General features: G+C 39.5%; 5 protein-coding genes across 5 annotated transcripts; 3 read left to right on the forward strand and 2 right to left on the reverse strand.

Annotated features, from left to right (window-relative positions):
* Nucleotide 1: 1 nt before the first annotated feature.
* On the reverse strand, nucleotides 2–868 carry TM35_000381040 (glycoside hydrolase family protein; the record flags this gene model as incomplete). Its single annotated transcript, XM_029029518.1, has 1 exon — nucleotides 2–868. A coding segment is annotated over one exon (867 nt), but the record flags the coding sequence as incomplete, so codon positions are not given.
* A 1,304-nt stretch (nucleotides 869–2,172) lies between these two features.
* Nucleotides 2,173–4,323, reverse strand: TM35_000381050 (putative GPI-anchored surface protein; the record flags this gene model as incomplete). Its single annotated transcript, XM_029029519.1, has 1 exon — nucleotides 2,173–4,323. One exon carries the CDS (start codon nucleotides 4,321–4,323, stop codon nucleotides 2,173–2,175), a length of 2,151 nt encoding a protein of 716 aa, XP_028879096.1.
* A 1,970-nt stretch (nucleotides 4,324–6,293) lies between these two features.
* Nucleotides 6,294–6,872, forward strand: TM35_000381060 (uncharacterized protein; the record flags this gene model as incomplete). Its single annotated transcript, XM_029029520.1, has 1 exon — nucleotides 6,294–6,872. One exon carries the CDS (start codon nucleotides 6,294–6,296, stop codon nucleotides 6,870–6,872), a length of 579 nt encoding a protein of 192 aa, XP_028879097.1.
* A 166-nt stretch (nucleotides 6,873–7,038) lies between these two features.
* Nucleotides 7,039–8,853, forward strand: TM35_000381070 (putative GTPase; the record flags this gene model as incomplete). Its single annotated transcript, XM_029029521.1, has 1 exon — nucleotides 7,039–8,853. One exon carries the CDS (start codon nucleotides 7,039–7,041, stop codon nucleotides 8,851–8,853), a length of 1,815 nt encoding a protein of 604 aa, XP_028879098.1.
* A 530-nt stretch (nucleotides 8,854–9,383) lies between these two features.
* On the forward strand, nucleotides 9,384–10,733 carry TM35_000381080 (putative transporter; the record flags this gene model as incomplete). The annotated part of the gene is made up of 1 exon (XM_029029522.1): nucleotides 9,384–10,733. The coding sequence occupies one exon, from the start codon at nucleotides 9,384–9,386 to the stop codon at nucleotides 10,731–10,733; it is 1,350 nt and encodes a 449-aa protein (XP_028879099.1).
* Nucleotides 10,734–10,904: the final 171 nt, after the last annotated feature.

Raw genomic sequence — 10,904 nt, forward strand, 5'->3', positions numbered from 1 at the left:
GCCGTTTGAGATTCAGTTCAAGAATGCGCTTTACTGAGGTATCCAGGACCTCTTCACTTATCTTACCATTCTTGACAGCAGCAACGATTTTGGCACTGTTTATTCCGAAGCTGGTTGGCATTTCAAGATCGAGACCAGCGCTCAACGCCTCCACACGCTGGTCCACAGCGCCCCAATCAGAGACAGTAACGCCTTCGTACCCCCACTCTTCACGAAGGACCTTCTTGAGGAGCCATTCGTTTTCTGAGGCATACACTCCATTGAGTTTGTTGTATGAGCACATTAACATCCACGGTTTAGCCACCTTCACAGGATACTCAAAAGCGGCGAAATAAATCTCTCGGAGGGTTCGTTCATCAACGACAGAGTTGCTGCAGGTACAACGGTTGGTCTCCTGGTTGTTTGCTGCAAAGTGCTTTATCGCCGTTCCCACACCCCCGCTCTGAACACCTTCGATGAGAGCTGCTGCAATGCGAGAACTGAGGAATGGATCCTCCGAGTAATACTCGAAGTTTCGACCACACAATGGAGATCGCTTTATATTCGTACCAGGTCCAAGCAGAACAGCCACATCATGTGCCTGGCACTCCTCTGCCAAAGCACAACCCACCTTATGTATTAGTTCACGGTTCCATGTGGACGCCATACAAACAGCGGTCGGGAAGCATGTTGTCGATAGAGACGCAATATCCACAGTGTCCATCTCGTCCGCCCAAAACATCCGCAGCCCGTGAGGACCATCTGTTAAATAAAGCTGTGGCACACCGAGACGGTTCACCGCATTAGTATGCCACATATCAGCACCACTGCAGAGGTCGGCCTTCTCCTGCACAGTTAGCTTCGAGAGCAGAGTGACAGGGTCTTCCATTGTATTTAGCGTAAAAAAAAAAAAAAAATGCCTGTACAAAAAAATGGGGATTTGGTATTTTGCTTTTCTAAAACAAAAAAAAAATAATTCAAGAAAAAAGAAAAAGGAGAAAAAATCAAATAGGCACCTAACTGTGAGTATTAGTAAAGTTTGTAAGAATAATGGTAATGTACATTACCACCAAGGTGGGCCTGCAGAGAATTAAACACATGCATACATCAACAGTAATACTCTCAGAAAGAGAAGAATGGTAGTTATACCAAAAAAAAAAAAAGAATGAGGGCAGATATCAACGCACCCTCGAATGAGACATACTTTAAATATCAACAGCAATGTACTGTGGGTAGATTTGGTGTTTTATGGTGATCGCAACAAACACAGATATAGCAAAAATAGTAATAATAATGAGTGCTACGTGGCCCTTGTACAACAATAAACTTTTTCTGGTTGTTGTTTTTCCTAATAGAATGATTGTAAAACATGTAAAATAAAAGATGATATCCCTCTGGTTTACCATTTTCCCAAAGTCTCATTGAAAGCAAGCCTATAGATGGACAAAAAAAAATGACGAAAATAAGGTCTTGAAAGCGCCTCTAACGCACCTCCGGCAAGGAACCAGAGGGGATTGGGTGGGGTAACCCCTCCAACCCTACGCATTACAGTGATCTCTACAATGGTAAATTTAAGAAGAATTTATTAGACTTTTTTCCCAACCAAAATCGCAAGGAAAAATCATTCCTCTCGCAAACTCAGAATATAGAGTTAACCCAGAAAAGAAGGAAAAAGAGAAAGGCATATACTGCTGTCTTTTATCAAGAGGGAATCCCGTTCAACAAAAAGATTATTATGTCCATTATCTTTCCATTTGTTTGTTTTTTCTCTTCGTCTGTTTTAGATCACTTTTTTTTTTTTTTTTTTTTTTTTGGGGGGGGGGAATGTTCTAGCGAAAAAAAAAACAATCCAACATATATATATATATATATATATATAATTTCGTTCTGCAGGCGCCCGATGCGTATTTCCAATAAATAGTCATTTCAGCTGCGTGGAAGAAAAAAGCCAGTGAAAAACTTACAATCAACCCTGTGAATATAAATTGAGTGAATGCAAGAGAGCCAAAAGTTGAGAGAAAACACTGAAAGCTGTATTTATTATAATTAAATCTCAATCCATTGAGGAGGTAGTGGGTTCATTGCAAGAATTTCTAGATGTAAATCGTTATGAGAACACTATAATAAGGTGGTGGACGTGATCCTTGAAAACACCATTACCAGACCTGATAAATAAGAAAGCGCCGTTTTCTACTATGAAAAACAAATAACATTTGTTAAAATCAGGAAAAGCATGAATGACACACCTCCATTAAACTTGTGTGTTGCTGCTTTCCTATTGCGCCATGCTGACTGAACTTTACCGTATTGACTTAATTGATGTAGACCATCCCAAGATCCTTCTTGTCTTGATAGCGTCGGTATCACAGTATCAATGCGAATGAAACCAATTTTTTGTAGGCGTTCATACGCCAAACGATCCCATAGTAACTCACGTTGGTGTGTCATCCCATGGCGAGCATAGTGTACTGTTGGTGGAGAGAGCCATACTGCCCATTCCATGTAAGCTGGAAATTTTCGATCTTTTACTTCCTTCTCTGTGTAATTAATAATAGTAAGGCTGCGTCGATTTTGTTTATCCATGTAAAGCTGCCATTCAGAACCGTCCATTTCATCACCTCTAGGAAATTTAGGTGATCCAGAAGGAGACATGGTTGTGTAGGGACCCCGCAGAACTGTTACATTCCGTTTACACCATTCATCTATAAAAGCATCAACGAACATGATCCACTGAGAAGTTGTTGCTTTACCAATCATATGTTGAATGCCAAAATTAGTTACCAACACACCTAATGGTCTCGTGTTTTCAACATTATCAATCATTGCTCTGACTACAGAATGCGCATACTTTTGAGAAAAATATTTACCCTCTGGTGCAATGTTGGCGAATACACACGTTAAATTTGAACCCCTTTGTCCTAATCTTAATGCATCACAATTTGACTTATATTCGCGCATTACACTATCACCAATAAGAAGCATAAACGACATTCGTCCTTGAAGTGGTGGTACTCGGAGACAGCCCGTGGAAGGGCCTCCAGACTTCCTTGCGAATATACGTAGACGACATGTGCTTGGCACCCACACCAAATGATTGTTGTGGCCACAGGCATCAGTCAGTGAATTAGGATTTCCATAACAATAGCGATCACCCAAAGTACAGTTGGCTGCCAATGAATGTGGAGCACCTTCTGGAGTATCTGGATCGGCTCCATCAACAAAGCGTACCCATTGACCACCTTCACTTGTGTTGTAGTTTGTAGAAATATTGCAAAAGGGGGTTATAGTACTTCTTTCTGTATTCTTTACAGCAACAACACGCACCAGGAGTGGGCTACCATATATATTGCGCTGTATATCACAAACCCCTCCATAGAGAAAAGATTTTCGGTTATTCACCGTAGCTCTTGTACCCACAAAACCCAAAGTTTTGGGAACCTGAACATCATCACTTGTTCCATTAACATGAACCATCTTTACTTCTAAAATGTAGTCTCCTGGATCAGTTACAAAAAAACGAATATTTCTCGCTATTTTTCTTCTATCCTTCAGTGTTTCATTACTAGGTAGAACCTCTGCATGCAAAACGCGGTTGTCATTCATCAAACGTGCCATAAAGAGGATATCCACAGCACAAGGGTCCTTGTCATCACTACCTGTAGCTGTCTCTAAACAATCTCCACACTGCTCAATAAAAACATCACTATTCCATTCCCCTGTAGGAACTGTAAGAATATCATTTGATACTGTTGTGCCTGATGATTTTACGCGAAGGGCAAACAAATAGGGATGTTGCTCACTTGTCAGATACGACAAAAGATAGCGTCCACAAAGTGGGTATGGGTCATAAAAGAAACCATGTACACTAAACTTTGGACCCTCTGTAAAGTTGATACGTTGTACAACCGTATTGTACTCTATTTGATGCTGATAACGGAGCTGGGGACAGGTCATCTGTTGATAATGTCGAGGAGGAAGCATCATTGAAAGGCTATCTTTTTCCCTCGTATTGGCATAATATCTTACAATAACGGAAATCGTTGCAGGAAGGTAACTCGTGTAGTTTATGTTGTAGGTATTTACAAAAGGTTGAAAATCCAATGAATGAATATGCCCTGAAGGAGACGTTGAAGATATCGATATGTTTGCCTTAAACTCTTTCTGCTGATTATCATGTTGTTGTTCTTCCTGTTGTTGATGTTGTTTTCGTTGTTGTTCTTGTTCTTGTTCCCGAAAAAAATTCTCTTTTTCTAAGTTTGTTAGTCGCCAAAAGATGACATTTAACGACACAAAAAAGAGAACCACTAGCAGTTCAGTTCGTCTCCTAACGATTCTCCGTAACATCCTGCTTCTTACCAAGAATCAAAACCAAACCCATATCAAAGAGCAAAGAACAAGTGATGTAGTGCGAACGTGAAAAGAGATCTGTGAAGAGACACTTATTTACTAAAGTATTTCTTAAGTGTCCTTTTTCAGTATCAATATGAGAATAATTATTCATCCTAGTTCATTATCTAAAAAACTTCCAAAAAGTAAAGTAAGTATACAAAACACTACATTGATCGTCTGCTGTAGAATGTTAGTAATAGTAAAGATAATCAATAAGGTTCCTCCGGTTAAATCCCAGTTTTTTTTTTTTCCTTCCTTAATACCCAAGGGGCATGAGGATCATCATCAAGAGAAAATCCCAACCATGTGATCCTCATTCTCTCCATGTACCTTTTGTACATGTGATCCCTGCTAAAATAGCATTCCATCAATACACTTTAAAAGAATATGAATCAACCCGTGGATTAGTAATAGACCATTCAATTGGTTTTTTTTTTGTTGTTTGTTTGTTTTACATACTCCCGAGTAAAGAGATGGATCATAAAAGGGCTTAGCCAGATGGCAATGAAATTATAAATACCTCACATTAACGTGCATTAGTTCTTTTCTTCTCCACTAATGACGTCTCTGGTAACACTTGCCTTCATCACCATAAATATCTTCTGCTTACAAAGAAAATAGAGTAATGATAGAAAATAGAGTAATGATAGAAAATAGAGTAATGATGTGCGCCAATAATATCTGGTGTTATCACTGACCATTGGCTAACCAAACACAGCATAATTAAAGACGGAATCAGGCCAGAGACCGTTAGGATCATCGAACGTTCTCAATACAAAGATACGTGTCTTCAGCTATTCAAATATCCAGCCCTTCACCAGCTTTGCCGAAGACACGGGGAGAAGAATTAAGTTCTAATAATTTCGTACATAAACTTTTTCTTTTCTTCATTCTAGCCATTTTATCGTTTATTGTTTTCGCGCCTCGTTTTGTTGGTTTGCGCTTGCTTCCCTTTCTTCTTTCCCACGCCCCCTACCCTCCTCCTCGGCGGGCGAAAATAGAGAATGGAGACAAAACAGGGGTTAGTTACTCCCCAAAAAAGTTGTCGGTTGGGAGGCCGCGGCCCGCTCGAGCCGTCGCGGGGCACACCCCTCCCTCCCCCCATCCCTCCCACCCCGGACCCCGCGACTTCCCGGGAAAAGCCCGGAGAAAAACCCCGCGCCCCCGCCTCCCTTCCTGTTTGGTTCCCATGTTTTCCCTTTCCCCCCGGGGCGGGTCTCACCAGACCCCTCGGCCCGCCTGAAAGTTTCCGGTGCGCTTGCGCCGGGCCCGGTCTTTGGAATTTTGGTCGTCCCAGGAGTCTTTTCAGCCCACCGACGGCGGGGGTCGCGAAAAAAAAAAGAAAAAGAAGAAAAAAGACGGCAAGAGGGAGAGAGAGAGAGAGAGAGGGTGGAAGATATAAAAGAGAAATACCGGGATGGGCAGTTCTTGGCGGTCGTTTTCTTCGTTCTCTTTGTTTTTGTTTGTTTTGTTTTGTTTCGCTTCGATCTATGCTTCCCCTTTTTCTTTGATATCCCCCTTTCCAATTGTGGATCAGCAGGTGCTTTGAGAAGGGTCATCGTTTGTTCTATTGGCTTGGGGCTTCTTTTTTTTTTTTGCCTTTTGCTTCTGCTGTTGGGGTGGGTTTCTTTTCTTCTTACAGATTCGTTTTTGGTGTCTTCGTTAATTTCTCTCTTCTTTTGTAAACGTTAAAAGTGGTTTTGCTCCTATATCTCACATCTAATATGGAATGCTTTCTCTATATTAGGATACAGCTTTTCTTTTTGTTTTCTATTATTATGTCTGGCTTTTTTTTTTCTATTTGTAGAGTTTCATTTAAAAAAAAACTTATACTGTTTCAGTTTAAAAGGCACATTTCTTCTTTTTTTTTTCTCTGATTTTTACTAAAGCAAAAAAAAAAAGAAAAGAAATTTGTTTGTAAAGGTATGCCTTTTTATAAATCTCCTATTCACGCGCTCTATGACTTGTCTCATGTTAATCGTTCCACAGACGTGGTAATTCATTGTTCGGATGGCAAGTATGCGAGTATGAAAAAGGAGGTAGCGATCAAGTGCAAGTTCATCGAACTAAGTGATGAAGAAAAAAATGTTGAATTTGAGTACCCGATCGCAGTTCTTGATACTCTTGCTTCCTGGGCAGAAAAGTACGGAATGGATGGTGTTGCAGAAAGCGATATTGTGAGGCCGTGTGTTTACCGAAATGTTCTGTACGTTTTAAAGTCTAAATGGGATGCAGAATTTTTTGAGGCTCGTTTGGCAAATGAAACAAACATCGGATGTTACCTTCAGACCATAAATGCCGCGGAAAAGTACAATATGAAGGGGCTTTATGACTTGCTTTGTCTTGGTCTCGGGTGCAAGGTGCGCAATGATGATGAAGAAGAGATTATTCATAAGGTAATGGGAGTTCCAGAGGATGTGGAAATAACCCCAGAGGATTTGGAAAACACAAGCGTCCGGTATCCATGGCTGAAGGAGGCCATTGAACCAGTGGTAAGAAAGTAAGAAAAGAAACATAACTAGCATTATCTTCACTGAGCATTTTTTTTTTTCTCACTCCTTTTTTTTTTTCTTCTGGTGGAACTTCTTCTATTGAACGAAGGTGATTTTTTTTTTTTTTTTGCATTGGAGGTTCTAAAAGTGGGAGAAAACGTAAGGAGAATAAGTAATAATGGGTAAACCTGGGAAAAAGGCCGGAAATGGGGTTCTTCCTCCCACAAATGTTAACCGTCGTGTTGATCCCACGAAAACTAGTCTTCGTGATCAACGGACCATCAAGCGATTAAAGATGTATACATCTAGAATTGTTCGTGATGAGAAGGGTCACATCATAAAGGGAAGCGTTTTGAAAGCCTCAGATCGTGTTGAACAACAAATGGCACGAGTGGCACCTGATCGTCGATGGTTTGGTAATACCAGAGTTATTGGTCAAGAAGCTCTGCAGAATTTTCGAAAAGAGATGGGCGCCAAATATAGAGATCCGTACAGTATTATTATCAAACAATCGAAGCTTCCATTGAGTCTTCTTGAAACAAGTACGAAAGAAGATGGTAGTATTCGTCAGGAAATGGAATGGGATAAAACCTTTGGTGAAAAAGCCAATCGAAAACGAGTTCGCCTTGAATCTGTTGATATGGAAAACTTTGCCAAAAGGGCAGTGGAAAAGAGTGATGAATATATTACAGAAAAAAAAGATGGTGATCGTAATCTTGTTAAGAACGATGAAACTCTTCGTGATGATCGTTCAAAAAATCGAATATTATTTAAAAAGGGTCAATCTAATCGTATCTGGAATGAACTTTACAAAGTTATTGACAGCTCTGATGTTGTTTTGTACGTATTGGACGCTAGAGATCCCCTGGGTACTCGTAGCTCTTTCATTGAAGAATATATGCGCAAAGAAAAAAAATACAAACATTTCGTTTTTGTATTGAATAAATGCGACCTTATTCCTTTATGGGCAACTGCACGATGGCTTCAGGTATTAAGTAAGGATTATCCAACTATAGCATTTCATGCAAGTGTTAACCACCCGTTTGGAAAGGGTAGCGTGATTTCACTTCTTCGACAGTTTGCAAAGCTACAAAACGTTACCCATCGAGGTAGTAAACGCACGAAAACACCTATTTCTGTTGGTGTGATTGGTTATCCCAACGTCGGTAAAAGTTCATTGATAAATACACTGCGACGAAAATCAGTTTGCAAAGTTGCACCCATTCCAGGAGAAACAAAAGTATGGCAGTATGTCGCTCTTACGAGAACTATTTTTCTTATCGACTGTCCAGGTGTAGTTTATGACCGTGAAACAAACAATGATGTTCAAGCTGTTTTAAAGGGTGTCGTTCGTGTAGAACGTTTGGGAAATGCTGATAAAACAGAAGTGGTTAACACTGTTCTTGAAATTGTTAAACCTCAAGATCTTGTTGCTACCTATGGTGTTTCTGAGTGGAAAGATGTGAATGACTTTCTTGAAAAACTGGCAAAGCTTCGGGGTAAACTTGTAACAGGAGGAGAACCTGATACCGAGGCCGCGGCCCGTATGGTTCTTTATGACTGGCAACGAGGACGAATCCCTTGGTTTAGTGCACCACCTTTTGACTCTAACAAGCACTACCGTGATGCGCTGGATTTGCCAGAAACAAAACATATGAAGTTAATAGAGCATTATAGCTCCTTTAATATTGTGGATGGTACCATGGATCGTGATGATGAAGCGGAAGAGGAAGATGAAGAAGTGAATAGTGTGGTGCAAGACGATGAACCTTCAGTAAATAAACAACGTGATAAAAGTAAAAAAAAGTTATTAGCTAAAAAACCTAACCTCAATGCGACTGTTGCTACATTTTCTGCAGAACAAACCGCTATAAAGAAAAAGGAACAACGGAAGAAAAATAAAAATGAATCTACAACAATCATCCCTCAATCTACTGATGAGTCTAATGATGATGATTTATGGGAACGTTTTCTTGCAGCAGCAAAGAAATGAAGTATAATCGTTTAACATACTGATATAAGAACTCGTTCATTTTCTACTGAATATCTATTGAAGTTTGATGTATTTATTCTTCTTAGTCATTTGAAAAAAAAAAAAACCTCAAATGTTACTTCCTTTACTATTCTCTTCTTCTCTTTTTTTTTTTTCTTTTTCTACCTTGTCTTCCTAGTAATATGAAAATAGTTCATTCTATATAGTGTAGTACATAAAATGCATCGTATTTGGAGAATGCTGGGATCTGTTTGTTTCCGTGTAGACGCTAAATTGGATAACACTTGTTTTTATTGATGACGTAGGGAAACCTGGGAAGAACAGGTTATACATATATTTCTTTTTTTTTTTTTTCATTTTTATTTTTTTTACTTCTTGTACATTGTAAACTTGTTAAACTATTGATGTAGCTTCAGAGGCAAGTTTCCCTCGTGTAATTTTTGCCAAAACGTGATAGATCTCTTGGTCTTCAAAGTTATTTTCTCTTCTGCTATAATGATAATTTTTTTTTTTTTTTTTTTAGATTCTCTATGTACGGCAAAAAACCAGTGGATCACCCGTTAGGGTGGTTGGTTGCTTTTGGATCGTTCTTAGTTCAGTTTTCAGTTTTCGGTGCCATGAACTCCTTTACCATATTTCTTGACAGTATGATGAATGATGAAACTCTAAGCTACCCTTCCCAAACGACATTAAGTCTAGGCAGCTCAATTTCTATGGGTCTTGCCTCAGTTTTTGGGATGGTGGGCGGTGTGTTAGCAGATCGTATACACCCTAAAGTATTACTATCTTTTGCTATGGCGGGTATTTATGCTGCTCTTCTAATGAGTTCATATTTTGCAAAGTCGGGTATTGGAGTATCACTTTTTTTTGCCCTTCCGATTTCGCTTAGTGCCGGTATGACGATGATACCTACGGCGGCGGCCACCTCAACATGGTTTGAAAAACACAGGGCTACAGCTATAGGAATTGTTTATGCAGGTGGAGGTTGTGGAAGTGTTGTTTTCCCTCTTTTTTGTGGACCTTTCTTGGGTAAATACGGTTGGCGGTCCACTTTTCGCATACTAACATTGCTTGTATCATCTGGAGTGATTGGTACATTGCTGGTTGAAAAACGTTCCCTTCCTTCTCAAGAGGTTAATGAGGAGGAACTTATTGTGGGGTCTACGATGGTAACTTCTTTTATGGGACAAAGGACTTTTCGTAACAGTCATTTGAAACCAAAAGAGGTTTTAAAATTTATTTTTGCACGTATTTTCGTAGCCTCCTTCGTGTGTCAGATATTTTATTCATTTGCTTTTTATGCTGCCATATATGTTTGTGTTCCATTGGCACTCGCCATGGGAAAGGATGGAACAGTCTATCAGGACGAAGCTCCGATTGATCCAGGTGCTGCAGGACGTCTTATTACATGGTTTGGTATAGCACAAACTATTGGGTCTTTTTCTGGTGGACTAATTTCTGCCCATTTTGGTTCTGAGGCTGTATTTTGTCTTTGTTGCTCTGTCACAGGCATTGGTTTTTGTTTTTTGGCTCTAGCCACCACTTATATTGAGTTATTAATTGCATTAATGGTATTGGCGTTGTTTGCTTCCGCTACACTATCAACTTACTCTTCAATATTGGCTCATATTTTTTATGGGGCTAATCTTGGTACCTCTATGTCTTTGGTTTTTCTGGGAGGATGTGTAAGTGGTTTCGCTGGGCCCCCCATTCTATCGGCTATGCAGGGTGCAACAAATGGTGACTACACATATGGGTGCATATTAACTAGTGGATTCGCCGTTGCTGCTGCCTATATCTGTTATTTTTTGCAGTGGAAAGATAATTATGAAGTAATGACATTAAATAATGACGAATCCACCAGTTTAGAGAATATATAAATATTTGGTTCTCATGTATGAACTAAAAAAAAAAGTGAAATAAACAAATTGCGTGTTGTGGGAATTCCAGGGTTTGTTTTTCTTGCCTTTTCTCTACTACAAGCAAGATTGTGTGAAAAAAAAAAAAAACCTTTTCATGAATAAATACTAATATATATATATATATATATA

The sequence above is a fragment of the Trypanosoma theileri genome (assembly GCF_002087225.1).
Source record: "Trypanosoma theileri isolate Edinburgh chromosome Unknown TM35_Tth_38_V1, whole genome shotgun sequence".
NCBI lineage: Eukaryota > Euglenozoa > Kinetoplastea > Trypanosomatida > Trypanosomatidae > Trypanosoma > Trypanosoma theileri.